The sequence below is a fragment of the Carassius auratus genome, unplaced genomic scaffold (assembly GCF_003368295.1).
Source record: "Carassius auratus strain Wakin unplaced genomic scaffold, ASM336829v1 scaf_tig00014425, whole genome shotgun sequence".
In the NCBI taxonomy this organism is placed as follows: Eukaryota; Metazoa; Chordata; class Actinopteri; order Cypriniformes; family Cyprinidae; genus Carassius; species Carassius auratus.
Genome location: NW_020524498.1, coordinates 11 through 24,288, shown reverse-complemented (window position 1 = coordinate 24,288; position 24,278 = coordinate 11). Strand labels below are relative to the sequence as shown.

Below are 24,278 nucleotides of genomic sequence, written 5' to 3'. Positions count from 1 at the left end.
ATCCATTTTGAACTGACTTTAGGTGAAAAAATTAGCTACTTCGAAGCTGGATTAAACTAGACCATTAATTTATTAATCTGAAGCTATTTTAAAACTATCTGTATCATCTGAAGCACTATATAAAGTGTCTCGACTTGTTTTAAATACAAATCTTAATTTTGGCCCCCTCTGTCTCCTTACCCATGAAGCCCCATGTTTGCCACAGAACATCTATGCGATTGCAAATTGTAATAGCATCAGCAGTGTCATTATCACTTGGGACAAGGCCGCAGGAGCCGAAGCCTACGTCGTGGAGGCCCGAGGTAATCGTAAAGATTTCTACAACTGCACGTCTGCAAACACAAGCTGCACACTAACAGATCTGGATTGCGGAGAGAGCATGAGCGTGTGGATTGTTGCCACAAATGGTGAATGCACTACTGATCCTGTGATGGGAGATGTGGCAGACACAGGTGAGTGTCTCTGGATATCGTGGTAATATTAAAATGCGATATAACATTTGCACTTACATATTGTTGCTCTTTCATTAGTTTTGTTTGCTTCTATTGTCCTCATTTGTAAATCGTTTTGGATAAAAGCGTCTGCTAAATGACTAAATGTAAATGCAATACATATAGTTGTATAAGAATATGCACTGTCGTGGCATGGTATCAGATGATGATGCTATACACAATGTCCCTTTATCTCCCACTATAGTTCCCTGCATTCCTCAGAACGTGTCTGCTGTGGACACCTGTAGTTCAGACTCTGCCTCTTTCACATGGAATTTTGCCAGCGGTGCAATCATCTACATCGGAATGGCCATGCATGCGACTGGCACAGTTCACACCTGTGCTGCCATGGCGACAGAATGCACATTCCCAGACCTGCAATGCGGCGAGGAGTATGATGTGTATGTCTTGTCAACTAACCTGAAATGTAACAGTTCTGAGAGTCAACATATCACCCTGCAGACAGGTAGGTGCACAGAAAATCAAAAAGAATGAATAAAAGGGGCCAGATATTTTAAAATGCAAAATAAATTATCAAGTAAAATACAAAAATTTGGATGAATAGAAATAGCTAGATATTTAAAATTAATTTCTTAATTTAATATAATTTATAAAATAATTATAAAATAATTTATAAAACATAAGAATTTATAAAATAATCTAAAATAAGAGGGGGGGGGGGGGGATAAAACATAAATAAATAAAAAGGGTCTGATATTTAAAATGTAAATAAACAAAAATAAAAGAGGATGATGAAAAGGGGACAAAACTAAAAATAAGTGACCAGAGACCAAAAAAAAATTAATAAATAAAAAGGGACAAATATTTAAAAAAAAAAAAAACATTTAGAAATGTTTATAATTCTTTTATAAAATACAAAAAAGTAGGCATTTAAAGTAAGCATTAAATGATACTGGACATCTAAAATGTAAAATTAAATAATATGTAAAACTAAACATAAAATGGGATGCCAGATACTTAAATGTAAGAAATAATATTACAATATAAAAAATAAAATTGTATGAATAAAAGGTTGAATATTTAAATTGTAAAATAATACAAAGGCTCAGAAAAAAAATGTCAAATAAAGGATAAGGATAATTAAAAAATAAGGATAATTAAAATAGATATTTAAAATGTAAAATGTATTAGAAGAAATAATTAGATATTAGATAAAATATATTTAAAAATATAAAAATAGGATAAAGAAAAAGGGGAATACTTTTAAGATGTAAAATAAAACAATAAGAGAGGATGAATGAAGGGGCCCAGATATTTAAAATATAAAAATCACATGACAAAAAATAAATAAATAAATAAATAAAATAATTTTATCTTTTTTTTTTTATCTTAAACTTAACATTTTATATTGACTTGAGTGTTTTACTGTTTTTATACATTATATAAAAGTAAAACAAACTTTTTGCTTATACCAAGTAAATCTGATACATTCTCCGCTGTAGCTCCATGTGCTCCGGTCAGTGTGGGGGCCACTAGAGACTGTGATGCAAATCAAGCAGTCGTAAGTTGGCAGGCCCTTCAGACTGGGAGTGTATACACAGCAGTACTGCAGGATGAACATGGGCCCACAGTTAATTGCAGCTCCAGCTCTAACAACTGCACATTCACAAACCTGCTCTGCGGAATGAACTACAACGTCACAGTCACAACAAATGATGGTCAATGCGGAAGTCAGCCATCCACACCCATTCAAATACAGCCAGGTAACTGTCATGTGAGCATGCATACCTGTTTGCACAGTAATAACAGACTTTTGAAACTGACTATATATCTCTTTTAGTTCCCTGTGACCCTCAGAACATAACAACTGTGCTCCAGTGTGACACCAACACAGCCGAAGTGACATGGACTGCCAGTGCAGGAGCTAATGGGTACACGGCAATGGCAACAGACGGCCAGCAGCAACGCTTAGCTTCTTGTCACTCTATGGAGACTTCCTGTCAGCTGACCTCTGTGCCGTGTGGGATGAGACTAAATGTGACTGTCCAAGCTGATGGCGCCACCTGCAACAGCAGCTCTCAACCTAAAGCTGTAGTGGAAACAGGTGTCAGCTCACATTAACATTTGCTAATTTCAGTGATTCATAACAACGTGTATAAAAAATGTGGTCCTTAAATACATTAGATGTATGAATTTCATATATATATATATATATATATATATATATATATATATATATATATATATATATATATATATATATATATATATATATATATATATATTGAACAGAGCAATTGTTTTTAAAACTGATAAGATTTGTTTCTTGTGCACCAAATCAGTATATTAGAATGATTTCTGAAGGATAATGTGACACTAAAGGAATAATGACTGCTGAAAACTCTGCTTTGACATCACAGGAATAAATGTCATTTTACAATATATTCAATAGAAAACAGTTATCTTAAATTAAATATTATTCACAGTATCACATTTTAAAAATTGTGGTTTTCATAAAATAAATGCAGCCTTGGTGAGCATAAGAAACTTCGGTTGCACTTTATTTTACAGTACGTGTACTAACATGTACTTATAGTGTAACACAAGGTAACTACACGGGGTAGGGTTAGGTTTAGGGGTAGGTTTAGGGTTAGTACCTAGTTATTACATAGTTATTGTAATTACTATAATAAGTACATAGTATGAATATGAGGAACAGGACTGTAAAATAAAGTGCTACCGAAACTTCTTTCAATATCATTTTACTATCCCTTAAAAGTTTTGAACAGTAGTGTATATACAGTATAATTTTTTATATAATTTTTTATATAGCCTTTTTTTCATCTCAACTCAACTTCAACTCTCTCTTCTCTTCTCTAGCTCCCTGTGTTCCCACCAATGTCGCTGCTGCTCTAAACTGTTCATCCAACATTGCTTCCATCACCTGGTACAGTGCCCTTGGTGCCACTTGGTACTTGGTTAAGGCAGAAGGCAACCAAGGGTACAAGACGTCCTGCAACAACACTGTCACACACTGTGATATCCCAAACCTGCAGTGCGGCCAGGAATATTCCATCACAGTCATGGGCATGAATGGTGACTGCATGGGCCCGGCTAGCCAGCCTGTCACCCTTGTCTCAGGTATTGAACTCTAGCTTAATAGTGATAATTATTAGAGATTGGAGCAAAAAAAAAATTCCTGATCTATTAGCAACCACCCAGAACATCCTAGCAACCATATAGCAGCATCTTAGCAGTTTTTGCACGTCAAGCACCATTCAGTAAATGTAAAAACATATACTGAAGTTGGAGGTGTCAACATTTTTGTCATGTTACAGCTCCATGTCCCAACACTGGCATTCGAGCCAGTCTGGACTGCAGCACCAACTCAGCACTCATTTCTTGGACACCAGGCAACGGTTCACTAAGTTTCAATGCAACACTGAAGTCTTTCCAGGACCCCCCAGAAGCACAACTGCTTGACCAACGGCTCGTCCTGTAGCATCAGTTCACTGCCGTGTGGTCAGCACTATAACATCTGTGTTACAGGATACGGCCAGACCTGTTCAACCTCTTCTAAATCCTTGGTCACTCTTGACACAGGTATAATATAAATAACAACAAAGTGCATTTAGAATTAACTCTAATTTGCAGATTCTTCTGGCATCAAATGACACATTGTGCTAAAATGTTCTCATTTTTGTGCATGAATCTTTTCCTTTCCAGCTCCATGTGTTCCCACTCAAGTCGATGTGTCATTATCTTGTGGGTCGGACACGGCATCTGTTTCCTGGGCAGCATCTAGTGGCCTTGTTTCATACTATACAGTAACAGCAGTAGATGATATTGGACATACGCTAACCTGTAACTCCAGCAGCACTTCCTGTGACATCACAGGCCTGGAGTGTGGTCAGATGTACAACGTGTCAGTCACAGCTATGAGCATGGACTGCACTGGGCAACGTAGTGAAGTGCGTCGCATCAATACTGGTATGAATTTTCTCTAAAATCATATTTGGCATGGCATTTAAATCCAGAATGTTTAAACTATAGTACACACTATTATTAGCACTTTTGAATGTTGCTAAAAAAAAGAAGAACAACAAATTCAAGTGCTTTGACAACAATACTTCACATTTTAAAATGTACTTGACGGCACAGATTCTGCTGAGAAAGATTTGTTTTTAAACATGCTGATGTAATAGTTTGTTTTCCTTTGTCTCCCAGCACCCTGTGCTCCTCAGTCTGTGGTCAGTCAGCTCTTAGACTGTCAAACAGGTGATGTTCAGATCAGCTGGCAGTCGAGTAAAGGGGCGCAGATCTACTATGCTCAAGCTAAATCCACTGACAAGACTCTGGTGTGTAACTCCAGCTCCACGTCCTGCACCATCCCTGGACTCGGCTGTGGACAGACGTACAATATCTCTGTGGTTGCAGAGGCCAATAGCTGTAGCTCCAACACCAGTGAGATCAGTCAGGTCACGGCAGGTACAGTGACATTTGAACAAACTGAATAAAATAAATATGCACACTATTACTATACTAATATGTCAAAAACAGCTCCATTAATCTTTCTTGTAACCTCAAATTTAATTACGATTTACATGAATCACAATATTTTCAATTTAAAACAGCAAAATTTGACAAAAAGAACAGTGCATGAATACAATCAGAGTTATATTAAAAATGTCCTGGCTCTTACAAACTTACAAGCTTTAGACAGTGAATGGGGGTTGAGAAGAAAAAAACTTTATAAACCTTAATCTCTAGTTTACGCTAACTGTCAAACACATATTATCGAGAGAGTGCTTATAAAATTTGGAAGAGCCATGGCATTTTTAAATATAAAATCATATTCACCTAGGATGGGTAAGTAAGGATGGATAAGGATGGGTGAGTAATTCATGGGGTAATTTTAATTTTGGGATGAACTATCTCTTTAAGAGTGAAATGCTTAATACTGGAGACATGCCGAATAATAGTCTCAGCGTATGTATTTCTGTTTCCTCTTTAGCCCCCTGTCCACCTACTTCTGTCGCTACTGTTTTGGATTGCTCTACTAACACAGTCTTAGTGTCTTGGAGCTCCTTGGCCATATGTGGGGTTCATTACACAGCAAGAGCCATTGGCCCATTGGGGACCCCTAGTGGTGTGGAGTGTAACACAACAAACTTGAACTGCACTCTTGTCCACCTGCAATGTGGCACCCAATACAATGTCACTGTCACTGCTACCCAAAAAAACTGTACTAGCAAATCCAGCCTGGAGTACTCCTTCATTACAGGTTAAGAATCAGGAATTGTATTAAAAATAATATTACCATAATGATAGTCATTAAACTCTATTTTTGCTCTAATAATACTAATAATTGCACTTTCATATTTAACAATGTGTTCATTTCACCCTTCTTTACCCTAACTTTCAGCTCCATGTGTGCCGGTTCTGAATGACGTGGCTCTGAACTGTAGTTCAAGGTCTGCTGTGGTGAACTGGTCTAGTTCAGGGTTGGGTTTAGATCTATTCTCGGTCAGCGCATTGAGCACTCAGGGTCAACAGCTGGGCTGTGGTGTCTCCAACAATGGTTCATGTGTGGTGGATGGACTGCAGTGTGGACAGACGTACACTTTCAATGTGAATGCAACGCAAGGCCAATGCACCAGTGCTGCTAGTAACACACTGCAGAGGGAGACAGGTAACAAAGCCTAGTTTGTCCATACAAGAGGAAGACGCTGTAAAGAAGAAAAGACTGATTCTTTAGAATGATGTTGTAGTATAATATAAAGAAATAATTTGAACAAATGCCTCAAGCCCTTTTCACTAAATCACATTTAGTTGCTAGCAGACATTTCTACTTGAGTGTAGTGCTGGATATTGACACAGATTTCAGAATTAGATTCTTATTCACAAACTCTCAATTCAATTTAATTAAGATGCTGCTTTGATTTCAGTTCAATTTGAAATACTTCATGCAATTTTTCTTCTCTCAAATAAAGCTTTAAACTACGCAGAGAACACTTTTACTCAGTACATTCCCAAAATATAAAATGTTAAAATTAACAACAAAAATGTAACAAATTATTACATTGGATTTCTCAACACTACATTTAATTTTTTTACTCAAATTCCTTGTTTAAATATGAACATTTAAACATGGCTATCATAAAAGTTTGTTTCATTACATCATTTATATCTTAAATAAGTCCATTTATTTATTTATATAATCACTAAAAGTTAATATATGAATATATCATATATATTCTAAACACCTTAGCAACAACACAGCACTACTCAGATAAAAAAAAAAATAAAAAAAAATCTAGTTACTTTTAAAAATGTGTTTGGTGCGGAAATTACATAATTTGAACATTTACCTTTAAATTGTATTATTTTCTCTTCTCTTCAGCCCCATGCCCTCCACTAAATATCCAGTCCATAATGAACTGTGGCAGCAACACAGCAAGTGTGTCTTGGTCCGGTGGCAATGGAGCTCTGTCCTTCACTATGACAATGGAATGCTCTAATGGACAGATGTATATCTGCAGTACCAATGAAACAGGATGTGACATCACTAACATGGCATGTGGACAGACATGCACAGTAAAAGTAGTGGCAGAGGGACATTCCTGCAACAGCTCTGAAGGCACTGGATCACCTGTCATAACAGGTCAGATACATTTATTCTTGTCATTTTGAACATAATCATTCAAAAATCTGGGGTCAGAAAAATGTATACTTTTATCAAGCAAAATTACAATTTTATTTAAAATTACATTTATGCATTTAGCAGACACTTTTATCCAAAGCGACTTACAGTGCATTCAGGCTATCAATTTTTACCTATCATGTGTTCCTGGGGAATCAAACCCCCAACCTTGCAATGCTCTACCACTTGAGCTACAGGAACACGATGCAAGGATGCATTAAATTAACAGACACTGAAGTGACAGTAAAGACATGTATGATGTTACAAATAAAATAAAATAAATAAAAAAAAATTATTACTGAGCACCAAATCAGCATATTACAATAATTTCTGAAGGAACATGTGACGGGAGTAAACAAGAATCATCACAAGAATACGTTACATTTTAAGACATATTAAAATAAAATGCTGCTTAAAACAATATTGCAAGTGAAATACAACTTAAGCTCCATTACCACATTACTCAAAACAGAACTTATCTATAGTGCTGTCAAACGATTAATCACATCCAAAATAATATATATATATATATATATATATATATATATATATATATATATATATATATATATATATATATACACACGTGTGTTGTGTTCATTTATTATGTATACTGTATATAAATACACACACATGCAGTATATATTTTGAAAATATTTACCGGTACATTTATTTGCATGTCTATACTTATATTCATATAATTTATATTATAAATAAATATATGCAATATATTAAAATAACAGATTTTCATGCATGTGTGTGTATTTATACAGTACACATACATAATGTAAACAAAAACTTTTATTTTGGATGCGATTAATCGCGATTAATTGTTTGACAGCACAACGCTTATCTAGCCTGCAAGAAGGACTCTGAATATTCCTTTAAAATAACAACCATGTCAAGTCAACCATGTACTCATTTTGTTTTCTATAATTTCTCCAGGTCCTTGTGTACCACAAAATGTGTCGGCTAGTATAAGCTGCAGCAGCAACATAGCAACAGTGACCTGGGGAAGCAGCCAAGGGGCGGAGCTTTACACAGTGACAGCCAGCAGTGTTAATGACCTTTCAGCTAACTGCACCTCACCCTCCACTTCCTGTGACCTGTCAGCTCTGACCTGTGGACAGTCTTACATCATCACAGTGAAGGCAAAAGGCAGCAACTGCAGCAGTGGGAACAGTGCGCCTGTTCAAGTTCAAGCAGGTTTGCTTCATATTTCATATCATGATTCTTTTTAAAACTGAAGAATGTATTTTTTATATAAAAACGGGCATGAATATATTAACATTTAAGTATGACCTTTTTTTCTTGTGTTCTAGTGCCCTGCACCCCAAGTAATGTCCTGCCCACCGTGGATTGTGTCACAAAAGCTTTAGTTGTATCATGGACGCCTAGTGCAGGAGGACAGTACTACACGGCCACCTTGCAGGACAGCAATGGACAGTCCACCAGCTGCCAGTCTACAGACTCACAGTGTAACGTGACAGGTCTCAGCTGTGGTCAGCTGTACCGTGTCAATGTGACGGCGTCAGACAGTCTGTGCAGCAGCCCTCCCAGTGCTACTGTGAACACTAACTCAGGTACATAGAAACACGTACAAACAAATACTTGTCTAAATACTCTATATTTTATATACACTGTAAAATATGTATATATATATATATATATATATATATATATATATATATAATGTAAAATAGATTCTCAGAGCCTTCCTGCTTTTACCCATAGTTCCCTGCGCAGCCAGCTCGATCAGGGCAGTGTTGGATTGTCAGCTGGGTACAGCCACTGTGTCATGGCAGTACGGTGCAGGTGCTCAGGGATACGCTGTCTCTGCCTTGGCACCGGTGAACACCAGGACTAGCTGCACATCCAACAGCTCCATCACGCACTGTGAGCTGAGCGACCTGCAGTGTGGCAATGAGTATACGGTGAACGTACAGAGTTTGGGATACACGTGCAATGCCAGTGCACAGATGACTGGCTCCCTGATCACAGGTGAGGTTAAGTGAATCTGAGTTTTCAGTTTTCAGCGGAGAGCGTTTCTGTTTTGTAAACTATTTGGTAACGTACTTCTGCGTGATTGAAATAGACTGCTCCATTCAACCATTTAATGTGCACTACCAGTCAAAAGTTTTTGAACCGTATGATTTTTAAAGAATTCTCTTCTGCTCACCAAGCCAAGCTCAAAATTAATTTAATCCCAAAGTACAGAAAAAAATATAATATTGCGAAAATAGTTTTACTATTTAAAATAACCGTTTTCTTTTTTAATATATAGTAAAATGTTATTTGTGACCCTGGACCATCAAAAACCAGTCCTAAGTCGCTGGGGTATATTTTCTTTAAAAAAACATTCAAAATCTTACTGTTCAAAAACTATTGACAGGTAGCATATATTTCATTTATCCCTGAACATATAAAAAAAAAAAAAATCATATTTAAAAATGTGCTTTTAAAATTTGTAAAAATTAACTTTTTGAATAAACAAAGTAATCCCACATCAAAAATTTGTTGTATTAATTTTACTTACCTGTAAATTAATTTAAATAAAAAACAATTAAAAATGACAATTCATAACAGGATATGGAGATTATGCAGAAATTTTACACAATATGCATAATATTTTTTTTGTTGTTGATCAAATATGTATCTTGGACACATGTACATCTTCTACATAAATGTATAAAACTAAACCGTTATCGTATCACTACAGGCCCGTGTGTTCCTCAGCATCTGACAGTGCACTACAGTCCTTCCACTGCTCTGCTGTCCTGGGACGTCACTAAAGGTGGCTCCAGCTTCACAGCAGAGGCTGTGACCCTCGAGGGCCTGACAGTGACCTGTGAGACCTCTAACACGAACTGCACCTTCCCACACCTGGACTGTGACCAGATCTACAACATCAGCGTGACGGCTCACAACAGTGTTTGCAGTGACACTGTGACCTCTGATCCTATCAAGACAGGTCAGTCATGCGACCACTGATTTTAAAGGAATGTTCATCCAAAATGAAAATCTGACATTATTTACTCATCCTCGTGTCATTCCAAAACTGCAGGATGTGCATCTTGAATCTTGTCATTTACTTCATTTCATTCCAGAACCCTGTCCTCCTCAGAATGTCAAAGCTAGTCTAAACTGTGCCACCCTCAGTGCTACTGTCTCCTGGGAGCCTAGTCAGTTGGCAGTGGGATATGTTGCATTCCTGGAAGGTGGAAATGATCATTCCACTTCCTGTCAGACCAATCATACATACTGCAGTGTACCTTATCTTACCTGTGGTACAGTGTACTATGTCAGAGTCCGTGCCATCGGTGAGGTGTTCAACAGCTCTGACAGCACTGGGGTCAACATGACATCAGGTCAGCAAAAACATTTAAAAACAAACAATATTGTGATGAAACAAAAATATGTTTTCCTGTCACAGCAGATCTCTCTAGTACCAAAGGCTGAAGACTAAATTATACCAGAACTGAACATGTTTCTGGTCTTATTTTGCATGATTTTTTGCATGCGTACACTGCTTAAAAAATCTACATATTTCATGAAAAATACACTTTAATGTTAATATATCATAACTTTGTTAAATGACAAAGAAACTATTGGCTACAGTTTGGAATTCTTTATATATATATATATATATATATATATATATATATATATATATATAAATGTTTTTACTGGTATTATGTTTTAAAAATATTCTATTTCTATTATAATATACTTTCAAGTATAAGTTATTAAATATACTTCTGTATGTTTCAGCACCATGTCTGTCCACCAGTGTGTCTGCTATGGTGGACTGCACTACAGATTCAGTTCTCGTGTCTTGGAGTGCCATTGCTGGGGCAGAGAATTACTCTGTGACCGCTTTGGGGTCAGAAGGTCAAACAGTCTCCTGCTCAACCAATCAGAACCACTGTAACATCTCCTCTCTGCAGTGTGGACAGCAATTTAACCTCACCTTCAGCTCTACGAACCAGCAGTGCCAAACGACTTCCACCACCAATGTCACATTCCTGTCCAGTGAGTTTGCAAAGCATAATGTATAGAAGGTGTTAAAAGATGAAGTACACTAATTAGGGTCCAATTTTCCTTTCACCACCTTGCAGGACCCTGCGTACCCCTGCAGCCAGTCATCAATACACTGTGTGGTAACAAAATGTCTGTGATGTCTTGGGATGTGAGAGAAGTTGTTGATTACTACATCGCCCAAGCCTTCAGTGCAGCAGGAGAGTATCAGCTCTGTAACTCCACAAGCTCCGTTTGTTCCTTCTCTACTCTGGGCTGTGGAGAGACCTTCACATTCTCTGTCACCGCCCACAGAGGCCACTGCCAAAGCGACACCAGCGCACCTGTGTACCTCACTACAGGTACAGCATTATGCAGTGTAAAAAAATCCTCAGATATCTCATCTTGGGTCTTTAATCAGAAAATTATTATTATTAATTATGATGATGATGCTTATAATTATTATGAATACTACTACTAATAATGATATTAAACATTTATTTTAATAACAATTTATTTAATGTATTTTATTACTATTAAAAATAATAATAATAAAATAAATGTGCACATTTAATTTGTTAATATAAAAAAAACTATTATTATAATATAATAAGATTATATTATTATATAAATAACGAATATTATTACAACAGATATATTAATAATGGCTGTATATATTTTATGTTCATATTTTTGTATAATTAATATTTTATTAAATTATTGTTATTAATAATAATAATAGTATAAAGTATTACCAATATTAATATTGCAGATATAATAATAATAATAATAATATGAAACAATTTATATATTTATTTTTATTAGTTACAGTTATAGTTTTTGTATTTTATTGTTAATATTTTTAGACACACCCCTTTTCACTTTCTGTGCCTTATTACCCAGTATTTATTGTTGTTATTATTATTATTATAAATTATACATTTGAATTTTTATTTTTTATTGTTTATACTTTTTATTTTTATAATTAATATTTTATGTAAATATTGTTATCATTAAACGTATAATAATATATAATAACAACATGTTTATTGTTAATATCTTTTACTACTAATATTTTATTTATTTAAAAGATAACAAAATAATTTTATACAATGCTACATAATAACAATCCCCTGTTATTTCTTCTCCAGATCCTTGTAAACCAGAGAACGTGACTGCTCACGTGTCATGTGACAGCGAGACGGTGGCGCTCGACTGGTCAAAAGCCAAAGGAGCATCATTCTACATTGTGATGGCAACAGGGAGTCTGGGATATTTTGTCGACTTTAACACTTCTTCTACTAACCTGTCTGTGTCACTGCTCTGTGGACAAAGCTACAACGTGTCTGTCCAAGCAAATAGTGATACCTGCGACAGCCTACCGAGCATTCCTGCGCTTTTCAAACTCGGTATGTCCTTGAAATTAGACATAACCCTGCTGTGCACTAAACAAAAATCCATATCCTTAAACACACAAAGGCAGTATGCAATTTCCTGTTGTTATAAAAAAGAGAATTTGTTGCAAATAATGATTATATTTGAGTGAGAATGGTAGGAAATGAGAAACCAACCTTTGTAATGTGTGTTGTGATCCAGCGCCCTGCACGCCCCTTAATCTCGTGACATATTTCGAGTGTGACAATCAGTTGGGTTCTGTCAGCTGGGGCACAAGTGATGGGGCGAACATGTACACTGCCACAGCAGTGGGTGAGGATGGAAACACACACCTGTGTGTTACTAATGGGACCAGCTGCACCTGGGAGGACCTGCACTGCGGTGAAATCTATAACGTTACAGTCACTGCCAATGACAGCCGCTGCACGAGTGCACGCAGCAACAGCACCACCATACACATGGGTAAAACCAGACACTAATCATGAATGTACCAGCAGTCTGCATCTATTCTAGGGATATTAAATAGAAGATTGCATTAGATAACAAAATAAGATCAAACCAAGTGGCAATCACTTGACACCTGCATTTATATGTGTACTGTTTATAATCAAGATTAAAAGTATTTGAACACTGTGAACTTGAGGAGGATCAGCTGGTTAAAAATATTCCATTATTGTGTTAAGGGGAAATCTGTGCTGTGTTTTCTGCCTCTTTAGCCCCATGTGTCCCTCAAGCTTTGACACCCATCCTGGACTGTGGCACGGGGGTGGGCTCTCTGAGCTGGGGTTCCAGTGCTGGAGCTGAGACATATGAGGTGGTGGCAGTGAATGAAGACGGGAACACGCTGGCATTCAGTACCAACATCACCAGTGGCTTCTTCTCAGAGCTGCTCTGCGGTAAACAGTACCAGGTCACAGTCAGAGCAATCAACGGTCAATGCAGAAGTGAACCGAGTTCACCTGCTTACCTGTCTTCAGGTAATACAGAAACACTGATAGCTTGAATATTTATTCAGTCTGTTGAGAATGACCCATATCGCAGATCTCAAATGCTTTTCCTGTTCTGTTCTCCTCCAGTTCCATGTGTTCCTCAGAATGTCGTGTCTGAGCTGGACTGTACTTTTAACTTTATAAATATAAGGTGGAACATCAGCCGCGGGGCGGCGTCTTACCTGGTGGCTGTCAAGGGACCTGAAGGTCCAGTGACCGCCTGTAACACAACTGCACAGGTGTGCAGACTGCAAACACTGCACTGCAGCTCCTCGTATGATGTAAGCGTTATTGCAGTAAACCAACAATGCAACTCATCAGGAAGCTCCATCTTACAAATAAACACCGGTATATTCTCCAGTTTCATATCCTCTGCTCACTGCCTTTATCTCTTTAAAAAAAAAAAAAAAAAAAAGATTCATTACAACTGAGCATGCAAATAGATGTAAGATAGAAAGCACATTACAATTCATTATGCAAATATTATTAAAGGAACACTGCACTATTTTTTTAAATATGCTAATTTTTCAAATTCCCTAGAGTTAAACAGTTGTGTTTTACTGTTTTCAAATCCATTCAACCGATCTCTGGGTCTGGAGGCAGCACTAAAACTGTAGCTTAGCATAGATCATTGAATCTGATTAGACCGCTAGCATCTTGCTCAAAAATGACCAATGGCCTTGTTTCTTTGCAGTGCCATGTGTACCCACTCATGTTCAGGGCAGTGTAAACTGTACGACTGGAGCTGTATCCGTGTCCTGGGACCCAAGCTTAGGGGCCATTTCCTATGCTGCGGTTGCTCAGACTAGTGGTGGATACGCCTCAGTGTGTAACAGCACTGGAACAGCATGTGTCTTCTCAGATCTGCTCTGTGGGATGAACTATAGTCTAACTGTCAGTGCCACTGACGGGACCTGCAACACTGCACCGAGTCAACCAGTCGTGCTGAGTACAGGTACCTGAAAAACCAAAAATACCATCCACCATAAATGCAGTTCAACAGTTTGGGGTCAGTACTATTTTATGCTTTTAAAAGAAGTCTTCTGCTAACTAAGGCTGCATTTATCTGATCAGAAATACAGTTAAAATCATAACATTGTGAAATATTATTAAAATTTAAAGGAACTTAAAATGTTCTATTTTTTCTATCATTATTTGATGAACAGAAAGTCCAAAAGTACTTTCTTTTGGAACATTATGTAAGTTTTCGCCACTTGAGATTTTTTGCCCAAAATGATCTGACCCCAAACCTTTTATATTAGTTTTTTTTTATCACAATGATACATATATGACTTTAATTATTTTTTTTTTTATTTGTTGTCTTTAAGGGTAAAAAAACACATCTAGACGTGTGTAATAAAATGTAACAGAATGCATATATGAATATCATTATCATTATCAATAACATCATTCAATTCACAGCAATTAAATTACAGCCTTCAAAATTTTTTTTATCCTAAGGACACAAGGATGTTTTACTGTTCATTATTTAGAAATGTGGTTCCCAATTTTCAAGTACTACATTTATTACTTAGTTAATTATGATAACTGTTAATATTTCATTTCACTTCAGTGCCCTGTAAGCCACAGAATGCTAGCGCCCAGCTTGACTGCGACACCAACTCTGCTGTTGTAAGCTGGGAGCTCAGTGATACCGTCACACATTACACAGTCCAGGCTATTGGTTCTGACGGACATCACATAGACTGCACCAGCTCCGACCACAGTTGTACATTAGCTGGCATGCACTGCGGCCAGAACTATAACATTACTGTCGCTGCCTTGGATGGAGTATGTGACAACAGCAACACACACCTCATGCTGAAGTCAGGTGAGTCTGCTGATTCTTTTGTGCATTTGATCACAGAGGAGCATGCAGGTGTATGATTGTTAACAGTAATAACAAATATTCTTATAAAAATGGTTGCTGTTCTTGCTCTCTTTCAGCTCCATGTGAACCTAGCAATTTGCAGACGTCTTTGCATTGCGACATCAGGGGTGGTGTTGTGTCTGTGTCATGGGTGCAAGCAAACGGGGCGGAGTCTTACATGGCTGTGGCCGTGTCTAATGATGGTCATTTCTACTCTTGTAACACCACCACTGCCTCCTGTGATCTGCAGGAACTGCAGTGTGGCCAGATTTATAATGTCTCGGTCTACTCACTGGCCTATGGCTGTGGAGGCGTGAAGAGCACTATGTCTCAGGTGCAGACAGGTATGGTGTGAAGATTTTACTTACTTTATCAAGTAAAGACAACTGTATGTTTTAGTATTTAATGTATTAGTCCTATTTAAAACCAGTAGTCTCATCTTGAAGCTGATAATTACATAATGAAAGATCTGAACACTTCAGTTCAACTTAAATACCCATCAAATATAAAAGGACCATATTGTTTTTTTGTCATATATATTTCACTGAAGGTTTCTGTCAACAACAGCAGTTGAAATTTAATTTGATCATTTTTCATGCATCCTCTGCCTTAAAGGTAAATCTAATGAAATATTTAAAGATCATTTCAAAAAGAAAATACGAAAATATATTTTGCTTAAGTGAGGTGTACTTTTGGCATTAATTTGTTTAAGACAATTTAAGACAATTATCTCTCCATTGCTTTAAAAATAAAAATAAAAATAATGATAAAAATGAATAAATATATTATTTAAATGGGTAAGTATTTATATTTTATTGTTAAATGTTTAATATGATTAAAAAGGTTTAATAATATAGTAAGGAAACCACAAAATAATCTGTAAAAAGTAAAAACATCTCATTATGCAAACAATTTTTGCACATTCACTTTTAATAGAAATTCTCCTTAGTTAAAATGCCTCCATGCAAAAGTCTGAATTTAATGCCATTTTATAAAATATATTTCTTATATTCTTATTTCTGAAGCAAAATATGAAAAGGAAATGTTTTGTAAGATTCAATCTTCTTTAGAAATAAACAAGCGACTATATGTTTAGGCTTCTATGACAAACTTTTTGCATGTGACATGAGCGGCATGCTAACTTGATGTAGCATTGCAGCAAGCACACCATCGTTGCTATATTTGCTAACCTTATACAGTTTCCTGCTGATGTAGTTAGTACAGCCCCACCCTACAATAACATCCTGGTTCCTTCTTTCTCTTTTCTCAGCTCCATGTCCCCCACAGAACGTATCTGCCATTGTGCAGTGTGATTCAGGGTCTGTGCTGGTGAGCTGGAACCCAGCAGTGGACGCCAGCCTGATCATTGTTGAACTCGAGTCTGAGAGCACTGGTGTGATCTCCTCATGTAACAGCACAAACACGCAGTGCTCCATCACCCATCTGCCCTGTGGAGAGAGATTTAACCTCATTGTGGTGTCACTGAGAGGTGGCTGTCAAAGTCAACCAAGCAGTAACCTTTCCATCACCTCAGGTTGGACACTAACACAAGCATATATTCTCAAACAGATTTCAGTAGCTATACTTACATAATGCACTTTATGTCTGACCTCTTCTCTTTACAGCTCCATGTATTCCACAGGGAGTCAATGGTACTGTGGACTGTGTCACTAACTCTGCATGGGTATCATGGGATGTAGCTAATGGTGCAGAGTCTTACACAGTGCTGGCTGTAGGGGAGGATGGTAACAATTCCACCTGTAGCAGCTCAAACTCCACCTGTAATGCACCTGACCTAGGCTGTGGAAGGAGCTACACCTTTTACGTCACTGCCTCAAATGCTGCATGCCTGAGCCCACCCAGCAGCAGCTTTCAGCTGGAGACAGGTAAGTGCACACAGGTTTAGCCCTTTTAAGACTAAATGTATTTCAGCCTCAAAGTATGTATAATATCTCTCTCCAGCACCCTGTGCCTTGTCATCGATCGTGGTGGTGGCTGAATGCCACAGTTCTGTTATCATGGTACAGTGGCAGAAAGCTCGGAGCGGAAATTCTCTCTACTTTGCCACAACAGAGGATCAAGACCTTTCCATCCTTTCCTGCAATAGCTCCACATCTTCCTGCAACCTAACCAATGTGCAGTGCGACAAGGAGTACACTATCATTGTGGCTGCTTCGGCCAACAAATGCAGCAGCCTCCGCAGCCCACCCTACAAGATCAGAACTGGTACAAGCATTATTATTATGCCATTACAAAATAGATGTTTATTTTAGAAAGCAATCCATAAGAAAGCAAAAACTATTTAGAAGCAACCATTACTATTTTTATTGCTCCGACCTAGGGTTGGGAATTGAGCCTTTAAAGAGGTCCGCTATTACTTTCTTAGGTGATCTGACTTAAAAATGTTACCCAATAGATGAAGAAAAAACTCTTAGACTTGCATTTAAGAAGGTACTTGGGACATACCTAGGGACCACAATATCATGGACAACTGGGGATGTGCTTTTTTTGACCTTTTTTCTAGTAACTGAGCATCCGCCCAGAAACACTTATGCTAACAACCGTGCTATACACAACAACATCTGCATTGTGGTACTTTTATAGTTAAAGGGTTAATTCACCCACAAATGAAAATTCTGTCATGATTTAGTCACCCTCATGTCTTTCCAAACCTCTAAGACCTTTGTTAGTTTTCAGACCACAAAATATTTTTTGATGAAATCTGAGAGCTTTCTGGCCCTCCATCAACAGAGACAGACGTTTTTTTTCTTTATTCTTATAAATCCAGATATGTGCATGGAAAACAGCGTGTGCACATTTCTATGCCCAATTTGTGCATTTGCACCATGCATGAGTTGTATAATCTCACGGAGGGCAACCTTACCTAGATGAGATAAGATTGGAGCTAAACTCTAAAGGAAGGTAGACCTCCAGGAGCAGGATTGGGTATCCCTGATCTACAGCTCTATCCATGTTAGATTAGCTTTCATTACATTAACATTCAAGCTGTTCTTATTTCATCTGCAGCACCCTGTCAGCCCTCATCAGTGCAGGCCGATACAGACTGTCAGTCAAACAATGTATTTGTGTCATGGAACCCATCATACGTTGCGCAGTCGTACCTGCTTACTGCAGTTGGCAGAAATGGAGACTTGAAGACGTGCAAAACCTCAGACATTAACTGCACACTAACTGATCTGCAGTGCAGCAACATCTATCAAGTGTCCATTTTAGCCAGTAATGAGAACTGCACCAGCCTGCCCAGTGATAACATCACCATCAAAACGAGTAAGAGGACACAAACTCTTTTCCATTTAATTCTGTGAGCATAGTTTATACATTGTGTAATTGATTATTGCCATGTGTTTATTCTGCAGTGCCATGTGATCCAGCCAACTTAACTGTAACCTTACAGTGCGGGAACAGTAGTAGTGCCTCCTTGTCCTGGGTGGGGAGTACAGGGTCAGTGGCCTACATGGGACTTGCTCAGTCAGAAAACGGCACAACAACCTACTGTGAAACCACAAACACGTCTTGTATTCTGGAGGGCTTAGTGTGCGGCACTGTGTACAACTTTACAGTGCAGGCCATGGATGGCTTCTGCAACAATTCCTTGAGTGAAACACAAACTAAGGGAGCAGGTACAGCCATCCTCATGTCACAATAATCTGCTTTCTTTGAACGTATCTGCTAGTATTTCACAAGCTAACAAGGACATTTCAAATCACTGCTTTTGGAGTGGACTTTAAATTTTGGTTCAGTTTATTGGCACAATTTCTGTTCCAAAAGAACCACACTCCAATTTGCTTGAAAATGAAGGTCTATTAGAACAAGTCCAGTTTTGTATGGTTGTCCGATTTGATACAATTTGCAGATCCGAATCACTACTTATAAGATCTTCAAGGATCTATTTGGTTAGTGGTTACTTGAATTAAGAATGTGTCTACGAATTGAATATAACATAAAAAAGGACCTCTAGAAGGTGAGAATCAAACTTTGCTTCAGATCAGCCATGAAATCCTAACAAGTGCCTGTTGCTTTCTAGTAATCCTGAAGACAGTGATAAGCTGGTTTAGGTGTATTTGATTATAGGGTTGAGGCTGGACAGTGAGATTTGTCCATCCCTGGTATTTGGTGTTGGCAAATTCATTGTGAAGACCAATATAAGAGACAATTTGGTTCTGCTGCTTTGGGATCCCCATTGGAAAAATTGGTTTTAAGTCTTGTTCTCTCCTCTTTCCCTCAGCTCCATGTCCTCCAACTGGATTTAGGGTTATCCCTCGTACAGTAGTAAATGATACTCAGATCTTGAGGGCGTCTTGGTCTGCTGTGAATTGTCCTAATTCTGAATACCTCCTGGCACTCACGGGCAGCATTCAGGGAACCGACCAAGCACTCTTTGACATCACCTCCTATTGGACAAGTCGCACAGTCTTCGAAGTGCCTTTACCATGTGCCTCCACCTACAGTGCAACCATCAGTGCAAGGAACTCTGCCGCCACAAGTGGCAAGTCTGCTGCCGTCACTGGAACCACAGGTGCACAATGTTCAGTCACCACAGGACTATCTTCTTACCATACTTAAATGGGATATGAAGATGCTTAAAATGCAAAAACATCCATAACTCATCTGTTCATTGTTTCCTTCCCCCAGTGCCTTGTGCCCCTCTAAATGTCACGTTCTCTGCATCATTGGCGGTAGTGGCATGGAATGAGTCTCTATTTGCTGAAAACTACACTGTGTATGGGGTTACATCCTCTGGTAGGATGAAACTCTGCACGACCTCACAGCTGCTCTGCTCTGTCACCAATTTCAGCAGTGGTCACATTGTCGTAACTGCCCAAAATGCTGCTGGGGAGAGTGGAGACTCGGTGCCTGTTGTAGGTAAGGTGATTTTAGAGAACAAGAATCAAATATCAGATCAGTGGTAATTTCCGAAAACAGGTTTGTTAATGTGTATCTTGCTTTGGTGAAAGTCTGGTAACCTTTGATCTTGTCCATACTTTAGCAGTGACAGCAGATCGCAGGAGGTGAGACCTGGCACAAAGTAAGAAAGGTGAGTTGATGCTCAACAGTTATGAAAATTTATGAGATACATTCATGAAATACTGTATCTTCTCCAGTGGACCAAAAAAACCTACTTCCGTCTCCCTAGCCTCATTCCACATGCAGTTAAATTATGCCAACTAATGTTTGCTTTTAAAGATTCATCCACAACAGCTCCTTTCCTTAACATCTTAAAAATTATATTTACAAGCCTTGAAATAGTTTCCAGTGTTAACCCTGGACTCTCTCTACACCAGCCTGACCAACCCTGAGTAAATGCTTGCATCTCATCTCATCGCACTCAAAACTCTTCCCTCTGAGAACTCCTGCACTTATCTAAGAATTCTTGAAACTGTGATATTTAACTTTTGCATGTTACATATATTCTGGTTAAAAGGTTCACTTTTTTTAAAACAATATTTAAGGGTGAAATAGTTTGACTGGGTAAAATATTAATATTATTTCTTTTTAAAACAAAATTCAAAATCTGTTGTTTCTGGCTGTAGGATTTATTTTCATGCAATGATAAATATTTTTTAAAAGGTCTTATATAAATATGTATTCCTGTGTGTTTTGTATATGAGTGCTTTTATTAAATACAAAGAGCATTTCTCCATTTGATCAGTCTTATAAATTATGACATGTAAAATAAATTAACCATACACAAAACACCTGCTGTTCTTATAAAATGAATGATCTTAGAAGTTACTGACAAGGACAGAACAGTGACCTATTCAAAGCAAAACATCACTTTAAAATACTAATACTTGCACAATTTGAGAGTAGGACTAAATTGTGTCACAATGCTTCATATGGGTAGCCGCTACTTTTCTCAACGTCAGTAATAGCAACTCTGAGCTCTTTTAAAATTATTTAAATAATTATTAGTGTTGTACTGCAAAAAGTTGAAATCAGCCAGCAGAAGCACATCTTGAGTTAATAAACTAAAATCTCATGTTTGCCTTGAAAGGCTTGACATTACAAACCATCAACCTCTATGAAGAAATTGTGACACTTCTACTAAAAGAACCCAACAGTTTTGCTTAATGACATAAAAAAAAAAAAATACAACTGAGCAATTGTGTCCATACAAGAATTTTATTAGAAACGAGATGCAACAGAGCAATGAAACAGCACAATGTCAGCACATTTTCAGCAGCCTGTGCCACAAACTCCACTCTGTGGTAGCTCTGTTGAAATTTAAAACATTCTCTGAGCTCTATGTACAAAACCATTTGTGAAAATCCAGAACACAAAATTGGGAGAGAAAGGGAATTAAAAAAAAAAAGTTTTAAAATGCCATTTCAGTCTGGACAACTGTAATGGGCAACTGAGAGAAAATTTTATTTTTTGATATCTACACAAATGGCAATTAACATTGCAGAAAAAAAACCCAGGCTTTTCCATATGCTAACTTCAACAAGTGGTGCACAAGAGGATTAAAGATAAAGACATGAAGTAATAAGAGGGACTGGAATAAAGGTCAAGAGGGGAATTTGAGATCTGGATCAGGGAGACACTTGAACACTGTTTGTTCTTTCTCCTTTTTCAGGACTGGGATGCTCTTGTTTTACATGTTCTCGTCCATTGCTTGATTCTCGTCGGTGCGATCGCTCTTTGCTGCGACTGCGTTTGTGTGAGCGTTCCTTACTATGGCTGCGTTCCCTTTTCCGGTTCTTCTCCTCCCCTGCTTCCTGCCTGCTCCTGCTGCCCGAGCGGGAGCGCTTCTTGCTAGATCGTTCGGTTTTGTGTTTCCTGTCTCTGCTTCTGCTCCTTGACCGTTTACTCCTCTTTTCTTCCCTGTGTTTCTATCCTCCTTATCTTCCTTGTGCCTCCTCTCTTCCCCCTCTCCTTTACTCCTCTTGTCTTTGGACCTCTCCCGATCTTTATGGTGCTCTCTGTCTTTCCTGCGACTACGCTCCCTCTCACTCTCTGCCTCCCTTTCTTTCCGCTTCTCTCGACTGGCGCTGCGACTCCGGCGTCGTTCCCTGGTCCGGTCTGGTGTCCTGGAGCGTCGTCTATCTCGGTCTCTCTCCCTGTCTCTATCCCGGTCCTTTCCCTCCCGTTCTTTGCGCTGCGATCTCGTTCTCGCTCCAGTTCATGGTCAAAGCTGGCGCTTTGTTTTCTCTGTGATGGCTGCGACTCCGTGAACGATTTTGGGATCTCCTGGGACTGGGACTTTCCTAGGTGTCCTGAACACACAAAATACACACAAATAAAAATATTATACACAGCATATACAAGTACCCTAGAACCCACAGGACACTTTGTCAAATAGGAGAGAGTGAGTGTCAATTTCGAAACAGCAATACTAATACTGCATTCATTTAAATGCAAGTCAGAATCTGATATAGACAAGCATAACTCAGAGCAGAAATAAGAGCATTTAAATTAATTTTACCCTGGATAGTTTTACAAACACGGCACAATCAACAGGATTTTCAGAAAGATCGTCTAAAATACAATGCTGTGTGACATATTGGATACGACATAATGTCGCAATACACAAGTCTTGAGTAACTTTTCATTATGTGGTCACTACTGTTTGGCTGTTGTTACAGATGTTTGATATATAGTATGTGTGTTTTTATTTTTACCTAAATCATTGCGGGTCCATCTACAAAAAACTGCCATTATACCAGTGTCATTTACTTCCAAGTACATATCGTCCATGCGATGAGGGAGTCAAACAGGGAAAGAAAACTACCTATTTCTAAATTACCATGTTTATGTAAAAATCTTATAACATATTTGGACCACAGAAAACGGTACACAATTTAAAAGAAAAAAAAAAAGAAAAAAAAAAGGACCATTCATGACCCCTCCAACAACACAAGAAATCAGTTGAGTTTAAGTTCAAAGTGTCCATTATATACAAACAATTACAAGGAAATTACAAATGCCACATTAAATTAAAACATTAAAGTAGATAAACTGGAATGTTATTTTCTTGTAAAACATACGCCAGTAATCGGTTTTAATTACGGATTATTATGGTTGGTCTTAAATAGTTCATTCAAAATGGCTGATCATTTAAATAAGCTGAAGCTAAAAAAAAAGCTGAAGAAGTTGCTTTATTACATCGCCACACCATTCAAACAGCACCACAAACAGTGATCACCGCTGATCTGGTTAGCCAAATAATGTCATCCCAGTCCACACACAACAAATGTACCTGGAACGGCGCCTATCACCATGCCTTCCCGAATCGGCTGCCTCCTCTGCATCCTGCTCATCTTTTTGCGGGGGTTTACGTGGTCGGCTCTTCATGTGTTGGTCATTGCTTTCTGCGCAGGAACAGGTATTCGTGGGAACAACGTTGAGAACCATTCCAGCTTGGTCAGGAAGGGACGGAGCATCTCTCCGATCGTCCATTACGCACCCTGCCTCCAGCCTTCACATCCAACTCCTAATCACAAAAAACAAAGAGGAGCAAAACCATTAAACTACAATCACAAACATGAACACACTCAGACATGCACTTATCACATGACCTCTGGTATACAGGATAACGCTAATAATTACACTTTACACTGTCCTGAATGAAATGCTTCATTTGTGATGACCAAATACTGAGTCTTCACCTCTTGCTCTCACCTGAACTTAATATTCAGAATTTACAGGTGCACAAAGTAATTTTGTTTGTCCACTGACCATTCATATTGGACTTTACAGTAACAATAATCAGCATGTATAACAAAAGGAATACCATCATTTAAATACTTTGATCACTAGCTAAAAAAGATGCATTTAATAATAGACCTTTAGTGCACCATTTAACATAAGTCGAAATATTTTCTGTCTTC

At 38.0% G+C, this 24,278-nt stretch overlaps 1 protein-coding gene and 1 pseudogene across 1 annotated transcript; one reads left to right on the top strand and one right to left on the bottom strand.

Moving 5' to 3' along the window:
* The first annotated feature begins 8,053 nt into the window (after positions 1-8,053).
* On the top strand, positions 8,054-20,967 carry LOC113074386 (fibronectin-like). The gene is made up of 24 exons (XM_026247219.1): positions 8,054-8,069; positions 8,101-8,361; positions 8,478-8,738; positions 8,890-9,156; positions 9,875-10,126; positions 10,263-10,523; positions 10,927-11,187; positions 11,274-11,534; positions 12,324-12,581; positions 12,769-13,029; positions 13,284-13,544; positions 13,644-13,904; positions 14,251-14,511; positions 15,130-15,387; positions 15,504-15,770; positions 16,697-16,960; positions 17,052-17,312; positions 17,389-17,652; positions 18,454-18,714; positions 18,804-19,067; positions 19,673-19,963; positions 20,080-20,310; positions 20,435-20,482; positions 20,729-20,967. Exons 1-23 carry the CDS (start codon positions 8,054-8,056, stop codon positions 20,458-20,460), a joined length of 5,529 nt encoding a protein of 1,842 aa, XP_026103004.1. The 3' UTR covers positions 20,461-20,482; positions 20,729-20,967.
* Positions 20,968-21,943: 976 nt separating this feature from the next.
* On the bottom strand, positions 21,944-23,847 carry LOC113074384 (pre-mRNA-splicing factor 38B-like; annotated as a pseudogene).
* Positions 23,848-24,278: the final 431 nt, after the last annotated feature.